This window comes from Fistularia commersonii, chromosome 10 (assembly GCF_037954325.1).
Source record: "Fistularia commersonii isolate RoL2024-O1a breed Wild chromosome 10, RoL_Fcom_v1.0, whole genome shotgun sequence".
NCBI classification, from domain to species: Eukaryota; Metazoa; Chordata; class Actinopteri; order Syngnathiformes; family Fistulariidae; genus Fistularia; species Fistularia commersonii.
In genome coordinates, this window is record NC_141293.1 from 17399541 (window position 1) to 17418790 (window position 19250).

At 38.2% G+C, this 19250-nt stretch overlaps 2 protein-coding genes across 2 annotated transcripts in view; both read left to right on the forward strand.

Moving 5' to 3' along the window:
* Positions 1 to 2533: 2533 nt before the first annotated feature.
* On the forward strand, positions 2534 to 4708 carry LOC147230655 (uncharacterized). Its single transcript, XM_086154103.1, has 2 exons — positions 2534 to 2619; positions 4112 to 4708. The coding sequence occupies exon 2, from the start codon at positions 4128 to 4130 to the stop codon at positions 4614 to 4616; it is 489 nt and encodes a 162-aa protein (XP_086010229.1). The 5' UTR covers positions 2534 to 2619; positions 4112 to 4127; the 3' UTR covers positions 4617 to 4708.
* Positions 4709 to 9080: 4372 nt separating this feature from the next.
* LOC147230656 (xylosyltransferase 1-like) overlaps positions 9081 to 19250 on the forward strand; it is a 49822-nt gene continuing 39652 nt past the window's right edge. Inside the window, exon 1 of the mRNA XM_086154104.1 lies at positions 9081 to 9447. Coding sequence (XP_086010230.1) covers positions 9172 to 9447 — 276 coding nt within the window. The 5' untranslated portion in view covers positions 9081 to 9171. The remainder of the gene's footprint in view (positions 9448 to 19250) is intronic.

The window sequence follows — 19250 nt, forward strand, 5'->3', positions numbered from 1 at the left end:
TTGTTGTTGTTTTTTTTTGCTGTCAGATTTTTTGGTTGGGATTAGTAACCGATTGATTGATTAATTTGGCGTCCTCCGAGACATCCAACCGGTCTCTCCGGCGGGGAGTGTGGATAATCCTGCCAGACAGCACAGCTGAGGGAACTCTGCTTGCAGGAAGCGAGCAGGTAGAACACGAAAAACCTGACAAAGATTTGTAAACAGAGCTGTGGCAGCTTTCCAGATTGCCAACGGCGTGGTCAACAATACCTTCGTACAGATTCCCCCCCCGTGTTTAGCCTTTAAGCGGATCCCCATTTCCGTTGTCCCGCCATTCAACTGTTTAAAAGAACAGGAGGTTTGGAAAGTTTGCCAGTGACTTTAAAACTGTTAGCCTGGTGTGCAGGGATCCTACGCTGACGGCTGTTCCGTCCCTGAGGAGGCAAGTGTTGATGTTTTTGGAGGAGCCGTCATAGACTCTGGAGGTCTCGGAGATGCCTCCTGCATGGTTCACGCCGGGGGCCTCAGACTCGCGGCCCGCGGGCCAATTGCAGCCCTTGGAACAATATTTTGTGGCCCCCTGCCTGAAATCAAATCTTTGTGTTATTGTGGCCCGCGCGTTTTTTCTCACATGGGGGGGGTTTATACAGTGTTTACAGTATTTTCTGCTTCAAAATTTGAAAATAAAATCATTTTTTGATGAAAAAACATCTAGTTACATTGTTAAAACAATCTTTTCTTTTCTTATTTCTATGAAAAACACAAAAACTATAGCAAAAAAAACCACGGGCAAAATTAAAAAGATTGATTTAATTACCAGAGTAGCCACCATTAGCCTTGTAAACATTATACCTCCTCTTATACATGCTAACAATCAATTTTCTAACTAATTCTAGTGGCAAATTTTCCCACAGTGACAAGATTTTCTCTTTTTACTCAACAATATTTTTAGGGTGTAATTTCATCGATTCTTTTCTACCATTAATTTTTGATATGAATTCATCATGTGTTTTTTTAAGAAGACCAGTTCATGACATATAAAGATTTTTACAATTTACCTGTTTACCTCCTTTACACTAACACGAAAGAAAAATTTGGACTTGGTGTTACTTCTTGCTCTGGGGTCGGCAACCTGCGGCTCTTTCATCCTTACACTGCGGCTCAGAGAGGCTTGGGAAAATAAATTATAAATTTTATAGATGTATAGATTTATAGATTTTACTGGTCCGTATGTGGCACCCGGACCAAAATGAGTTTGACACCCCTGGTTTGAGCTACCTGAGGGCAAAGTGAGCACACACCGCAAATTCCCGCCCTCATTCTGGAGAAAGACGTTGCTGAAACATATCATATCAACATTCTTTACATATACAAACTGTAGCATAGAAAAAGCACATTTAAAAAAAAACGTGATTATCTCTTACCTTTACTTATAAATGAAGTCCATGCGGCGCTGAGCGGTTTTCCTTTAGCTTAGCATTGTGGATGCTGATGTTGAGTCTTTGCTGTTCATTCAAAGCCAAATCTATCCTGGACTTTCCGTATGTTTTTAGTGCGATTTGACTTTGAATGTGAGTGGCCGACCGCTCATGTTTGATTAGGCTTCTTTGCGGATTCTTCAGGTCACAATATCCCGTTTGACTCCAGACATTGTCAAAAGTTGAGAAAAGAATGCAGGAAAAGCAGAAAAGGCACTTTCTTACTGGACATCCACACAGCCAGCCTTTTCGAGTGTACCGCTCCGTTAGCGCCGGCGTCGGTCTTCCCTTACTGATTATCTCCTGCTTCGACTGAAAGTCCAGTTTAGAAAATTCTTTCAGTTTAGCTATGTAATCCTCCATTTTGGAAATAAAGCCAAGCAAGAGGAAAAAATAACTGGATGGCTGCACTTGACTTGCTAACTGTTTACAGTAGCTTGCTATTCCAAATTCTATTATTCTTTAGCCAAGTAGTTAAAAAGCTCCCTGGGATCAGCGGCGCCCCCTAGCATGAGGCACCGTCACTGCGTGCCTCACTTAGTGTGACTTCGCTGACGCTTTGCGATCGATCGGCACGAGGAACATGTTACAGTTGTTGACGAAAGAAATTATACACATCAGCTAAAGTGTGGAAATTAGTTCATATTTTAGTGCTTGAAGTGTTTTTCAAATTTTAATAATGACATCCACAGAAACAGCAATACGGTCTCAGTCGCATAGCATGGCGGCGCAGTTAGCAGAATCATTGCGCAATCCATAGTGGGCTTCGCTGGCTGCCGTGTGACCGCACGTCTTTATCTAAATGCTAAATGTGATTTTTTTTTCAGTGATTTAAAAAAAAAAACACTAAAAATGGTGAAGTTAGATGGAAAATAAATTTATAATACATATCACTGAATAAATAGAACCATTCAATTTATTTTTTCATTTTACTTTTTTTTTCTTTCCATGATGCCAGGTGAGGCCCGGCCTCACCTGCCTCTACTGACTGCACGTCACTGCAAGCCATCACAAGCTAGACCCGCCCAGAACCCCGGTAGTAATATAAGGAAACTCCCCACAAGTCATCATAAGAGAAGAAGCTTCTTGGCTCAGAAGTAAAACATCTTCAAGGGAAGAAATTCGGGTCCAGTTGCCAACAGGAGAAGACGAGTCACGACAAGTATGTTCCATTTTCTACTTTTTGAATTTCCTTTTTCCTGTTAATTTTTTTTTTTTTTTTCATGTGATGGCTTTTCTTTTTTAAGCTTAAGCCTTTAATCCTCAAATAATAAAAATGAATTAGAAAACTAAACATTTTAAGGAAGGTGATCCACATTTAGGAAAAACAGCAGGCGGGATCTTAAGAAGAAGCAAGTCAGTGGAGAAGTTTACAAAAAGGCAACAAGTGAAAGCACATTTATCACATTTAAGGACCTGAAACCAGGAAACGGTGCAATCTTCACTCACGACAACAGGTGGCAGACGTTTACGTGATGGCAGACAGAGTTTTTTAAGATAAAACAAGGACGCTCTGGACTGCTTTATATTAGGGGTTTCCTTACACAGTGCAGTCAAATGATTTACTTTATTTTCATCTACAGGACTGTCTCACAAAATTTGAATATTGTGATAAAGCTCTTTATCTTCTGAAACGCAATTAAAAAAACAAAAAAAAATTTTTCATGATATTCTAATATTTTGAGATAGGATTTTTGAGTGTTTTTAAGATTTAAGACATAAGCAGCAATATTAAACTAATAAAAGGCTTGCAATATTTCAGTTGATTTGTAATGAATCCAGAATGTATGACATTTTAGTTTTTGTAATTGCATTACAGAAGATAAAGAACTTTATCACAATACTCTAATTTTCTGAGACAGTCCTGTAAAGCTGAAGTAAATCATGGTATTTTACATGTGACGTAATACTAGTGAATGTACTTGATTGTCCTTGTCTCAGAAAATTAGAATATTGTGATAAAGTTCTTTATCTTCTGTAATGCAATTACAAAAACAAAAATGTCATACATTCTGGATTCATTACAAATCAACTGAAATATTGCAAGCCTTTTACTATTTTAATATTGCTCAAAAATCTCAAAAATCCTATCCAAAAATATTATAATATCATGAAAAAATAATTATTAATTAATTAATTAATAATAAAAAGTAATTTTTGTTTTTGTAATTGCATTACAGAAGATAAAGAACTTTATCACAATATTCTAATTTTCTGGGACAGTCATGTGTATTATGAATTTGTTTTCCATCAGATTTCCCTGTAATGCTAAATGTCATAACTCTAAGGGGCTGATTCAAAATGTACATTGACGATATTCATTCATCCATTCATCATCAATACTACTTATTGATGAGGGTTGCCGAGCAACAGAGGGCTGTAATTGGGTGACGGGCTCAGTAAACCCAGTCAATCAAAGTTCCACAGCGTTTCTACCGATTCATTTCGATTGATTGTTTGCTAAATGTTTTGTTTCTATGGTTTATAAGATCTTTATTCAGTTTAAGATGTGAAACTTGGGTATAAAAGATATTACATAATATGTTTACCAAAGGATTTCCAGTAAGATCGCCTGATATTCTACCATTACTTGTTGACCATTTGCGCTGATGTTTCTTTCTTTTTAAATATTCACATCATTCTTTGTCCTGCAGAAACAAGGAGTGGAAGATGAGCTACAGGTGGGCTGAAGATGATTTTGACGTTCCACGCGGGATCATTCGCCTGGGCGCCGCGGCGCCTGTCAACAATAGAAAGTACGTCATGTACCACGGCACCGACAGGGAAAGCGCTCGAAAAATTCAGCGCTCGGGTTTTCGGCGGTCAGCAGACGGAATGCTGGGCCCTGGCGTTTACCTCAGCAGAGATCTGAACAAGGCCAGCCGATATCCCCTCGACCATCCTGAAGGGGACAAAGTGGTCATCAAGGTGGCGGTCAACGTGGGGAGAGTCATCGCCATCAATCGCCAAGATCACCCGAGACAAAAGGACTGGCACCATGACTTCGACACTGCGTGGGTTCCGCCCAACTGCGGGATGGTGAGGAGCGGCTTGGAGGAAGATTGTGTCTGGGATCCAAACCGGATCCAAATCCTCAGCCTCATCAAACCGACTCCGGTCAGTGGGAGCTGGGGTTGTGGGGCTGGAGGCTACAGATAAGCAGGAGAAAAAGAAATACCTGCAATACAGATTTGGATAAAAAGTCAATTCTGTTGCATTTTTATGGTTTGTAACCCCGAGAATAAACGGATCATGCCAAAGTTGTGTTTATTGTGACGTTTACAGATGTTGCCGTTCCTCCAGTGGCTGATGGAGACTGAATGACTTGTCAGAACTCAAGAGTATCTTATTCCCTATTAGCTGCTTGCATATTGACCACAGGAAATGTTTCATATCTCATTCAGCATTCCTCTTTCTCCCTCCCTCTCTTTCTCACACACACACACACACACACACACACACACACACACACCTCAACACTAGATAGGAACATATTTGGCACAGAAGGGATACTTCTTTTATTGCGGCAAGAGACATAGAGCAACGTTTTATGCACCCTCCGTGTCTTCAACATTTTTAAATAATTGGTGTGCAACATAATTTCAGTATTTACTATTTTTAAAATGTTAAATTTTAGGTGCTTCAGTTCAAATTTTTGATACAGGTTGCTTGTCATGAGGATAACAAGAAAAAGAGAATAATCCACTTAAGGTCAATTAATTTTTTGCAAATGCTTTTTAAGTTGTTTTTCCCTATTAGCTGCACGTGTGTTGACCACAGGAAATGTTTCATATCTCATTCAGCATTCCTCTTTCTCTCTCTCACGCACACACACACACACACACACACACACACACACACACACACACACACACACACACACACACACACACACACACACACACACACACACACACACACACACACACACACACACACACCAACACTCGATAGGACCATATTTGGCACAGAAAGAATATTTCTTTTATAGCGGCAAGAGGTATGCAACGTGCTATGCACCCTACATGTGTTCAACATTTTTAAACGATTCATAATCATCGTAAACAAATAAATGTAACGAGTGGCGCGCAACTCAATTTCAGTATTGGCTCCCAGTTAAATTATTCATTATTTTTAAAATTTTAATTTCCGGTGCTTCAATTTAAATTTTTAATACAGGTTCCTTGTTGAGAGGATGACAAGAAAAAGAGAATAATCCACTTCAGGTCAATTACTTCTTTTGCAAATACTTTTTAAGTTAGTCTTTGTTTTTGTTTTTTTTTGTTTTTTTTTTATAAGAGTTAAAGCTTATAAAAAGTGGTTGCGGCGGTTAGCGCTTGGGCCTCACAGCGCAAAGGACCCTGGTTTGTTTCTGGTTTTCTCCAAATTCTCTTATTTCTTCTCACCGTCCAAAAACATGCAGCAGCTTAATTAGAAAAAAATTGGGAAAAAATTACCCCGAATGGGTGAGTGAAGGACAAGCGGCAGACGATGGATGGACGGATGGAAAACTTAAACCCTTATGTGGTCCATCTCCATGAAAAGCTATGTTATTTACCTTGTTGTTTAATTTATTTATCTTAAGGTTTATTATATAAAAAGGATTATTTTGCAGCAAGGACGCATCTGTCGGCTCATATACGCCCCCCTCAGGTGCAGCACAGGACTGTCTGCCTCAACTCACGGCTTTTCTCCCCAGTTTCTCATCACACTTCTGTTAAAGTCATCACACAGGCCGTAGGAAGTCATGGAGTAAATAATGATCGAAATCAATCTTTCTCTGAATATTATATTGACAATGTGCTGAAAAAGAAACAACGAGCAGGAACCAGACAGAGGCTCGGCTCGGCTCGGCTCGGCTCGGCGCTGCAGCGCCTCAGGTTTCTGGTGTGGATTTATTAGGGAACTGCGCAAATTAAGTGATTTTTATTTAGGAATATTTAAATAAATGATTGGAATCATGCAGAAAATACATTTATAATGCGTATCAGAGGACAAATAACATGTTTGAGAGGCCAGAATAAGATAGTTCGGCCATGCACCTGCGGCCTGGAGAAGACAAAGATTTATGGTCTGAGAGAAGAGGATGCACTGAATAGAGTTAGACGGAGGCAGATGATTTTTCGCTGACACCTGATTTTTTTTTTCCAGCGATTTTGAAAAAAAAAAAAACTAAAGTTAAGTTTGAAAATAACTTTATAGTACAAATCACTGAATAAATATAACCATTTGATTTATTTTTTCATCTTACATTTTTTTCTCTCCATGGGTACAGGTGAGGCACGGCCTCCCCTGCCTCTACTGACTGCACGTCACTGTACTACAGGCTTGTGTGGCGTGGCTTCGCCAACAACAGCTATTGCTTATTGAACGGACGTTTTACCATCAACCGCTTGTTTTCCCTGACTAAAACACTACAATATAAAGGTAGTTGGTGTGAGAGGAGGATACAGAGAACAGGGTTAGATAGAGAAGGCTGTGGCCACCCTTGAAGGGCAAAACCAAAAGGAGAAGAAGTCAGTATAACACAGGTGTCAAACGCACGGCCCGCGGGCCAAATGTGGCCCGCCACATCATTTTTTTGTGGCCCGCAAGAATGCCTTAAAACAGGGGTCTCAGACTCGCGGCCCTTTGAACAATATTTTGTGGCCCCCTGCCTGAAAATATCTTTGTGTTAGAGCGGCCTGCGCGTTTTGTCATCCATCTGGGGGGTTTTATACAGTGTTTACAGTATTTTTGCTTCAAATTTTGAAAATAAAATCATTTTTTGTTGAAAAAACATCTCGTGACATTGTTAAACGATCTTTTCTTTTCCTATTTAAAAAAAAACACAAAAAACTATAGCCAAAAAAAACACGGGCAAAATTAAAAAGATTGATTTAATCACCAGAATAGCCACCATTAGCCTTGCAAACATGATACCTCCTCTTATACATGCTAAAACAATGAATTTTCTAATAAATTCTAGTGGCAAATTTTCCCACGGTGACAAGATTTTCTCCTTTTACTCAACAATATTTTTAGGTTGTAATTTCATCAATTCTTATTTAATATTCATTTTTAATATGAATTTGTCATGTATTTTTAGAGGAACAGTTCATGACATAGAAAGATTTTTATAATTTACCTGTTTACCTCCTTTTACACTAAAACAAAGGAAAAAATTGGACTTGGTGTTACTTCTAGCTCTGGGGTCGGCAACCTGCGGCTCTTTCATCCTTACACAGCGGCTCCATGAGGCTTGGGAAAATAAATTATAAATATCTAATTGAAGTGTATTTTATTCTTGTTAGTTCCTTTTTTTAATTTTAGTTCTAAGTTGGAAGATTATTGTGATCTTGGAATAATAATTTCAATAATCTATCAGAATAATAATCTATTGTAAGTCGCTTTGGATAAAAGCGTCTGCCAAATGCAATGTAATGTATTGTGATGTAATAAAATAAAATAATATTTATTGTTTTTCGCCACTCAAAAAAAACATCACACTCGTGGAAGCCCGTTTTGTCCCGATTTGCAGATGCTGTGCGCAGAAGTTCAGGAGCAGAAGTCCCATTAGCCAGGTAAAATAAATATTTATGAAGATATTTTCCAAATATTTATTTTCTATTGTTTACTGACACAGTGATTTTTTTCCCAGTTTATTTTCAAAATTCAGGTCAAGGCTATGCTACACGCTCTGAAAGGCCAAAGCTCAAAAAATTCAAAATGTGTTCATTCCATAAATAAAACTTAATTTTCTCTGTAGCACTTTTGTGGATTTCATAAGCAACACACTACACACTTGTTTATACAAAATGTAAAGGTAATAAAAAGCAATATATCTTCCATTTTCAAGAAGGGTCAGAGCCGCTTGTTCTTCCTCAGATCTTTCAACGTCTGCAGGACCATGTTCTTATCTTATATGTACAATATTTTTTTCATACTCTTGTGCAGTCCTTATATTTCACTTGGTGCTTAAGACACTATAGTTTTCACTTGCTACTTAAGACACTTTATAGTTTTCACTTGTTACTTAAGACACTTTATAGTTTATTTGTATTTCTTATTCACCCCCCTTTTTTTTAAAACTGTTTATATAATTTTCTATTATTTATAATTGTTATATTATTGTTATACTTTTCTTCTCTTGTCTAACTCTGGCACAACAATTTCCTTTGCGATAAATAAAGTTGTTCTTATTCTTATTATACACAGCGGTACCTTTATTTTACACGTCAAAAATTATTTGCGGCTCCCGCTGTTTTCTTTTCCATGGAAACCGGGTCCAAATGCCTCTTTGGGCGTTAAAGGTTGCCGACCCCTGGTCCCCTCGACATCAAATTAGGCCGCAAATTATGCAAAATGACTTTGACACCCCTGCAGTATAACAAGTGTCTCATCCACCCATTCCAACCTGTTCCTCCACCTCTTTCCCCACAAAGCTCTGCACTTTAAACCCTTAAAATCCTCCAACTTCTCCCGCTTTTGTGAGCAAAACCTGCTTGAACAAACTGTGGAGCCTCTACCAGCCACATGGGGGCCCCTTCCCCTCCGAAACCTCCTCTCCTCATTTCCACCCTCTGCCAGAACCACCACCACCACCTCCCACCCCGCCTCTTCCTCCTCCTCCTGCCCGCCTGTAGCCCCTGTCGGGCCGCTTCGGGGAGCCTTCACACCCCGCTGTCGGCGTTTAGCGAATGGGGCTCTCGGCGTGATCCGGAGGGGGAGGAGGATGACCGGCCACCCGTGTGCCCGCAAGCTGGCCCGCCGATCTCGGCTGCTGCTCGCCGCGCTGGCCGTCCTGCTGGTCCAGACGCTCATCGTGTGGAACTTCAGCAGCCTCGACTCCTCCGGAGCCGGAGGCGGGGACGGAGGCGCCAGAAGCCGGGAGAAGCGGGAGGACCGAGTCGGGAAAGCCGATGTGGAGCTGCCGCGGCGGGGGCTGCGGAGGAAGGACGAGCTGTCAGCGCCTCACGCAAAGGAGGCTTTGCCACGCAAGCTGCGGGCGGTAGGACGAAACGCATCTGTGTCTATAGAAATATTTTTCTTCCAAAAAAAAAAAAGGGGGGGGGGGTGGGGGGGATTGGTATTTTTCGTGTTTGTGGAAAATGTCCCCCGGGGAGGATGCTGCGGGGCGGCTGCAGCTGCTCGCCTGTTGTTCGGGTTGCTTGCATCCACGCTGTTGCCTGCTTGCGTGTCGTGCGTGGAGAGTTTCCCATCAAACTTAATGGAAAAAAACGGGGTGTTCAATTTAAGAAAAAAAAAAAAAAAAGCTCTTTATGGCAGGTGGAACCGCACTTTCCAGGATGTCCAACCTCCAATGCACATAAGCAAAATGTAAGACTTTATCAAACTTATGTTGAGCGGGATTTTGTTTTTCGTCGCGTCTTTATTTCCATAAATAATTTTCACTGATGTGGCTTAATTGGAGTATAATTTAAGACACATGCGGACAGTATGAACACCGAAGAGGAGAATGAAATCGGGGTTTTATAAAGATACATTCAGACGTCTTCTTTACCAACGGTAGTTTTGTGAAAAGTGAAAACATCTAAAATCCGCTCATGTTTCAATAGAGTTTGGTTGGATTTTTGTTTTGATTCGGGCAAATTATAGATTATTTGCTGCTTGTCATACTGAGATTGGTATGCAAAACAGTAGGAAAAAAAGAATGTTTTAATGGTTTGAGGATGTTAATGAAAAACCCAAGATAGACATGTTTTGATACACTTAATATTTAGTGTTATTTTGGGGGGAGAAAACATGTAGGTTGATTGTAAACAGAGTCTTGCGTGACTCTGTCTCCTTTTGTTTATTTCTAAAAAGCAGGTAATCGATTAATCATTAAGCTGATCATTTTCCCCCGTTTGTATCAGCTTCAGATAATAGAAATATTGGAACTGAAGTAAATATTGGCCAGCGTGAAAACTCAACAAATTCCACCCGTAAAAAAAAACATCCGATCAGTTTTTATTTATTTGTTGCAATGAGACCCCCATCCTGGCACTAATGTCATTTCAACATTAATATTTGATAGAGTGCGGGTTGTGATTTCAAGCAATCAATGACCATTGTGTGGAAAAAGAATGGTCTCTTTTGAAGGAAAGTGATCGTTGATTCATTTTCATGGAGACGCAGCAACAAGTGGGTGCAATTCAATCAAACCATGGCATCCATGTCTGCCTTACACACACATCTCCAGTTAAAATGCTTAAAAATGGTGGGGCGTCTGTTTGTCTGCCTGCTCATGCAGGGTCATGCATTGTTTTCTGATTTGTTTTTTTTAAACCGTGTCGCTGACTAACCCTAAATTTGATGTCTTAAAAACGTCCGAATGTTGACAATCCATCAGCTTTGTCGGTTGTAAGTCTGACATCGACGTTGACTCTCAACATAGACGTCGGTTTTCATTTTTGAGTAAAACGTAACATCCAGGTCATGTTTTTCTCCTCTTTCTGACATCGAGTCGGTTGAATTCGACACAATCACGTGTTAAATAAATATTTTAAATATTTCTAAAAATGTTTCTACATTTAATGACTAAAACACCAAAATTGCTCATGTCCATGGACAACGCTTAAGCTGTTAAACTTTTTGATACATTTCGTTGATAGTATTTGTTTTTTAACCCTCATATTATGTTAAGGGTCAATTTGACCCATTTCACCCATTGACCCAATGGGTCAAATTGACCCTTAACATAATAAGAGGGTTAAAAATGTAAAAAGAAATGTCAACTATACAGCATTAAAAGGTGTTCCATACTTTTTTAACTATTGTTATGTTTTGGGTATAAATTGACATCAATAAGGTTTATTTCCGCCTCCGATATTTGCAAGTGCTTCACGTGGGGATTGCCAAGGGGGCGTCAATCTCCACATGAAGAAAATGGAAGTTTTTGGTCGGCGCTGGTTGATCCAGGTGTTTTGCAGCAGTAAAGATATGACGGTACCGTACACGCTGCTGGCTGCTGCAAGCAACAAGCAGGGTTGGGAGGTTTTTTTTTTTTTTGTTTACGTCCTTTCATTACACTCAACCGGATGCCCTGTGATCTTACCTAAGCATGTTTGTGTTCTGTGTGTGTGTGTGTGTGTGTGTGCGTGTGTGAGGGGATATACCCTGCTGTCTCAAACTTAACAGATTCATGCACGCTTGCACTCTTTTGCAGGATGGAAAGAGGAGAGGAAAGTGAAATGGAATAAACTTTGAATCGGAGAATCCACAGGTTGAAATCTTAAACATATTTGTTGGTTTTAACATAACATCGATATTGATTTATCTTTCTTTGTTTTTCAAGTGAAGCTTTAAAAAGCTCTAAAACGGCGATCAGGAACCTATGGCTCATGAGAAATACAGGACTGTATGAATAAATGGATGAATGAATATCGTCAATGCACAAATCAGCCCCTTAGAGTTATGATATTTAGCATTACAGGGAAATCTGATGGAAAACAAACTCATAATATACAGGACTGTCTCAGAAAATTAGAATATTGTGATAAAGTTCTTTATCTTCTGTAATGCAATTACAAAAACAAAAATGACTTTTTTGTAATATTCTAATATTTTGAGATAGGATTTCTGAGTTTTTGAGATTTTTGAGCAATATTAAAATAATAAAAGGCTTGCAATATTTCAGTTGATTTGTAATGAATCCAGAATGTATGACATTTTTGTTTTTGTAATTGCATTATAGAAGATAAAGAACTTTATCATCTAATTTTTTGAGACAAGGACAATCAAGTACATTCACTAGTATTACGTCACATGTAAAATACCATGATTTACTTCAGCTTTACATGACTGTCTCAGAAAATTAGAATACTGCGATAAAGTTCTTATCTTCTGTAATGCAATCAGAAAACAAAAATGTCATACATTCTGGATTCATTACAAATCAACTGAAATATTGCAAGCCTTTTATTATTTTAACATTGCTGATTATGGCTTACATCTTAAGAAAACTCAAAAATCCTATCCCAAAATATTAGAATGTCATGAAAAAGTCATTTTTGTTTTCTAATTGTATTTCAGAAGATAAAGAACTTTATCACAATATTCTAATTTTCTGACACAGTCCTGTATATGGCTCTTCCAGTGATGGCGAATGGCTCCCGGACAATTTTGAGTTGAAAAAGAAAAAAAAAGTTTGGAACTGATTTTAAAACACTTGTGATGTTTCTTCATAATACTGTGTCATTTTAAGTAAACAGAAATTAGTTTTGAAGATAAATTTGAAGATAAATTTCTCGGGTCACCCTTCGGTCGAGTCGGGGGCCGATGGCTTCCGAGCACGTCCGGGTCATTGTAAAGGTGAAGAAATTCATTTTATCCGATAGCCAACAGGTTTATCCGCGTTAACCCTCGTAACGGAAAAGATGGCGAAAAAAAAATGTCTAATATTCTACGATAAAATTGCATCGATGTAATGGTCAAATATAAAGCGGCGCTTCGAACAAATCCATGCAGCACTGGAGGTCGCATTAAAAGTAAGACATATTTAATTTATTATGTTAAAAGTACTATATTATATCGATTGTATCTATATTATATCAATGAAATATATTTTGAAATATTTGGTTTTTACGGCTCTCCCGGTCAAAAAGGTTCCTGACCCCTGCTTTAGAACAATATCGAAAACCGTAAATTCAACATTATCTGATGCAGAATTTCAGTTGAGAATCAAAACAAGGTGAATAGTTTTCTGTCTATACAGGACTGTCTCAGAAAATTAGAATATTGTGACAAAGTTCTTTATCTTCTGTAATGCAATTGCAAAAAAACAGAAAATGTCATACATTCTGGATTTATTACAAATATACCGAAATATTGCAAGCCTTTTATTATTTTAATATTGCTGATTAAGAAAACTCAAAAATCCTATCTCAAAATATTAGAATATCATGAAAAAGTAATTTTAATTTTTTTCAATTGCATTACAGAAGATAAAGAATATCTACATTGCTTCCCTTCATTTGAAAATAAACCATATTAAAATGTAGGGACGTCTAAGGATGAATGGATTTGCAATTAAATGGAATAAATGAATAATTCGTATTGGTAACGGTGTTGCTATCACAGCTATGTAGCTCTGCAATCAATGCTCTCCAGTTTAGTATTAGGTGACAACTGAATCAAGATGCATTTCATAACATGTCTGACTGACAAAAAATAAATACATCACTTAAAACAGAGAAAAGTACTACTTTTGATGAACTGATGTTCAGTTTGTCAAATATTGTGTTCAAACATTTAGATTCTGGATTTTTTTTTTAAATCATAGCAATGGATGATGCCAGATTTTCGCTGGACTCTCTCATTTTCCCTCTGTGTTTTTTTTTCCTCACTCCCTCTTTCAGTGTGTGTGTGTGTGTGTGTGTGTGCCTAAAAATGTAACTTAAATTCAGCAAGAAATCACCTAAAATCAATGACTTGCTTGAAAATGGCAGAGAAATGTTTAATAATCATAAAGGTTGAGGTTAGATGATGCGGTAACTGACATAAAACAATTAATTCCACTTTTGAATTCGGCTTAAATCCATTTTTGAAATATTTTAATTGTCCCACAGAGTCGAAACCATATAAAAACTTGGCGCGACCCTGAATATCAGGAAGTCCCAGCCCTAACTTTCAATGAAAGATGTCTATGTATTTTATTTTATTTTTTTACTCCGTGACTCATGAGTGTAAAAGAAAATAAAATCAGTGAATCAGCATTGAAAAAAATAGCAACTTATTGCATCATACTTGTTTGGACTTTGACGTGAGCGACGTCGCAGGCGTCGCCTTGAAAGGCCGAACACGTTCGCATCGCGCATTAAATTGCCGGCGACGTTTTATTTACAAGTCCGAATCTACGTGTGTGTTTGTGTTTTTTACCAACTATTGATGTCCACTCCGATGTGTCCACAGGAGATGCGGGCAGCAGTGCCACGGTTACACAATTGTCACATTCATTGCCATTTTGGAAACGTGTAAACATTTGATTTCAGCGAGGGAAAAAATTGCAGGAGTTTGAAAGTAAGAAGAAAGTACACCTTCTCAGCTAAAAATGCTAAATCGAGTATAAATAAAAATGACTTTGAATATCTACCCAGGATGACTGGGGAGGAATTTTTATAGGAATTTAGCCGTTTTGAGGCACCGTCGCAATGCATTTCCAGTCCAAAGACGCTAAACCGCCCTTCCCTTTGCACAAATCATTCAGTCACAACCAGTCGGTCCACCTGATCCCTGTGCTCCAGTCTAAAAATTTAACTTTTATTGAGTCATTTGACCGGACCCCTAATTGTTAATCTTAGTCCTTGACCGGATCAAAATGTCGCCTCCACGCTGGTATAGAAGCGAAACGCATCCCCGTAAAGACTGACGGCCGGTTCCCTGCTCAGGAACCACATGATTCACAGCCAGGTCCGATCAGATCACAGGATTGTTTCGCACCAGAGCTTTCTGATGGGATTTATACCCTCTAATCTAGTTTAGATTGGTCAATAATCCCTAAATACTTGGTGTGTGCGCCCATGCGTGTGTGTGTGTGTACCCTCTTGTAAGGCCAGTGCGCATGATTGCTTTGGCCGCGGACAAAATCATTTCAACAGAGCAGCCCCTCCCTATTAACATAACAAATTTTTGAATACAAGATTTGACATTGCAACACTGATATGACCTCCAAATATATATGTTATATATTATACATATATATATAAACATATATATAAATACACACATATACATATATATATACACACACACACACACATATATATATGTATATATTGTACTTAAGACCTTTAAACACTTTATAGCCTTGACTTTGACACTTTATAGTTTTATTTGTATATCTCCCCCCCCCCTTTTTTTTTTTACTGTTTATACAATTTCCTACTATTATTTATTATTAATATGTTTTACTTGAAACTCTGGCACAACAATTTCCTTCGGGATAAATAAAGTTGTTCTTATTCTTATTTTTTGACAAAACTAATTGACGTGAACGAACGTACATTTGTAGGCGTGTGTCTGTGAGCGTAGGAGGTTTATTGCCCTCTTTACGAAAAAGATTTTTACAAAACGGTTTGGTTTCCCAAATTTCAATCATTTTTGTCCTTAAATCCAACAATTAGAAAACAAAAAGAGGAAGAACACAGAGGATAGATCCGTGATGCATGTCCAGATTTCTTCTGTTCAAACAAATGCCAATCAAATTATTGCAGGTTCGGTTGCAAATGGAGCGTTTCTCTGTGGATTTTTCCGGTTTTCCTGCCACTGAAAGGGTTTCCCTGCGGGCCGTCCATCTTCTCCCCCGGAGGCCAAAAATGTGCAGTAATTCAATGTTCCACAGGTGTGAATGAGAGACTGAAAAGTTTGATTTGCACCTCAATATGTGGCCCTGTGATTGACAGGTGACCGATTCGGAGCTCGACTCTTTGCGGCGGAAAAGAGGGATTTACAGCGAATGAATGAATATAAATCACTGTGGCGACGAATGCAAAAGGTGAAGGTTGAAAATCGCTATGGTTGAAAGTTGTACAAAAATCTAAACGTAAAGTATTTGCCTCGACTTCGCCTGGAAAACACACATCTAAATATTCCTCACTTGATTTAAAAAAATACACACTTTTAGTGCGCGCTGTGTGCAGCCACTCTGCTAAAGCTCTATGAACTTAAATGTACCCAATCATTTCTTTCCTCTTTTATCATTTAGACCCAAAAAGAATGTGAAAATCAGATTCGTAATCCCTATTATGCCCAGATGAGTCGGTCACATCATCGCAACCCGCTGAAAACTGTGATTTAAAACATGACCCGAATATAAAGCTACAGAGAAAAAAAAAAGTGATAACTATCTACTGATGGAGGATATCCGTCTTGAAATAGAAACAAAGGAGAAAGAGACCAGATGGGCAGCGTAAGATAAATGGACGATCCAAACATGAAACCGGGATTACAGCTGAGATTTTAATCCATGCCAGATTCAGTCAGATTTATCTTCTCGGAAGCCGAAAAAAAAAAAAAAAAAAAAACTTTAATGCAGCCGGTTTTAATGTCAGTGTGTTGGGATTAATCGCTAATAGAGACGACAGGATGTCAGCGGGACACCGAACGACACACACTTGCTTCGGTTCTTCAGTTCAACAAGGAAACAGGCAACGTTTAGGAAGAAGATGTCACATAAAGATGAAATGCAAATAGACGTCCCTGCAAACAATACAAAACAATTGTTCTGTCAGATGCGGTTTGGATAATAAACCTGAATGTTTTTTAACACATGTTCAGTTTTTCCCGGTTTAACTCCATATCAAGTTGTTAAAATGACGACAGTTTTAAGAGTCATTATCAGTTTAATTGTAGCTGCTGTTGTATTTCTTGTTCTTGCTTTGTTTGCATTAGCGATGCGCTTCACTTTTTTCCATAAAAGCAGACAAGATCTCCATTCTCTACTCACATTTTTCTATTTTTTTGTCTATCAAACTAACCTTTCAATGATGAACCATCTTAAAGTCAACGTCAAAGAAAACCCGTGCTGAAAAAGTAAAGGGAAAAGACGTGATTTAGAAAATAAAACAGCGTCAGACTCAAAGTATCTTGAAGTGCTCCAGCTATTTTTTTCCCCAAAGAGAAGCTGTATTGACATGGCAGTTATGGGATGTAAAGAGATTCCCTTCAGATGCTGCAATTTAATGACAAATTTAATGGCAAATTAATGACTATGACCTTTCACAGGACTGAAAAGATGACTTTACAACAAAACGACCGTCTTTTCACCTAAAATACGACATTTACTAACAATACATGTCTGTATTTTTCCACAGGACGCGCGCACACACACACACACACACACACACACACACACACATCTATATGATTCTTCGTATCAGAGGAGCGCTATATCATTTTTCATACATAGCCGTTATCTCTTTGTTTGCATTGAAGTCATATATAATTATGTTTTTAATGGCCAATTGTTATCTTTTTTTTTTTCAACTGACAAAATATAACATGGAGTGGAATTCAATTGTTATTTCACCCCCAAATTCCATTTTTGTTAATTGTTATGGATTTGACTATTCTGTAATTTTTTTGAAATACAGCAACTTTAGTATGACTTATGTGCTCAAATTGCCCTCATACATAATAGTTACTACTGATGAACTTTGTTTTTCCTCAAAATGTGATCTTTTTACACTTCGCTGTGACATAAAACTGTAAAACTGAAACAGTCCTATTATACAAAACTACAGGGGTAAAAGTGAGACTAAAAAGTTATTATGGCAAGAAAATAATGAGACCAAAACATCACCAACTAAGTAGTCGGTATCAAGAGTAAACAGAAGGGGAGGGATGTCATGCAAGACATTTTACTGTGAACGGAACAATTGCGGTTGCAAACTGATAAAAAGTGTAGACAATTCAACAAAATCAGCCTTGATTCAAATTTTCAAGAGTGAAACTGACCTAAATCTTCTCATGTCATGCATATCAAGTAATAAGTTACGTGTTGCAGTTTATTTGTTATTGCCCAAAGGCCTATACGGTGTACATGAGAGGAAAATGGCTTTCTTTCTTCTTCTGATGATGATCATTGCTTAAATGGACAACATGATACTCGGGATACTATAAATACTCGAGTATTTTTGTCAGTTTAATCATTCAGTAGTCTTGTGACTGTGACATGATGAACCTATGGCAAAGTTTAACAGTGTAAGCTTGTTTAAGTGAAGGCCAGCGTTGTAAATGCCGCTTGTGAAACCTTCCTTTTTCTGAAATTCTACTTGTTCCCCATCACACCCATCTCCCAGAAAAATTAAATTGTGAATATCACACACACACACACACACACACACACACAATGGCATGCCGACAGTATGCATATCTGATATTTTGGAATTGTTATTTCAAAAATTAGCTTTCATTTTATTTGTAACATTCAATTGACCTGCACACTCTTCTGTTCCTTATCATTCTTCTTTCTGTTATTATTGCTATCATCATGATTTCTAGCTAAACATTACTGACACAATGTACACAATTATAGAACATTAATATCAAAATGGGAAGCATTTAGGGATTTAAAAGTAGTTTATATACAAAGCAGCGGCTCAACACAGCACATCATGTTCCTTGTAAACCCTTGAGGATCACAAGAAATGGACTTCAGGGCTTAAGTTTAAAACCTTTTAGAACTTTGCCGTTCTGCATCACTTTTTTTTCCCCAATGTGATGATTGATTCAGCATCTCCGTAATTATTGTAAATGTAGCACAAGTTAATCCTTTGAGAACTTTGTTTCCCTTTTCACAATCAAAGTACCCCTTCTGGCAGGAGCTACATTAAGATAGTTACACCTCCACTTGAGCACAAATTCACTCAATATTGTCCTTGGCTGCTACGCTGCTTGGCACCGAGCCGTCAAATTAAAAAGTAAGTTCCAGAGCCGTAGACTGCTAGGATGGCCATCGGGAAAATCAGCTGAGCACAGTTTGTATTTTAAAGACCTGTCTGGTCTGTCCATTACTATACCCCGGTATGGACCCACCATTATTTCACTATCTCTCTTATGAATATTGAAGCTATTACAGAAATAAACGAAAGGAGAAAGAGTCATGCAAGACTGTGTTTACAATGAACCTACATTTTTTCTCTGCCAAAATAATACTAAATATTGAGTGTATCAAAACATGATGTCTGACAGATGAGGTTAGATAGGAATCTCCATGGATCATGCTGTTTGCAGATGACACTGTGATCTGTAGTGAGAGCAGAGAACAGGTTGAGGAAAATCTAGAGAGGTGGAGGAATGCGATGGAAAGGA

What these genes read in the sequence shown, in the direction of transcription:
- LOC147230655 (XM_086154103.1), top strand. Translation starts at nt 4,128, where the DNA reads ATGAGCTACAGGTGGGCTGAAGATGATTTTGACGTTCCACGCGGGATC.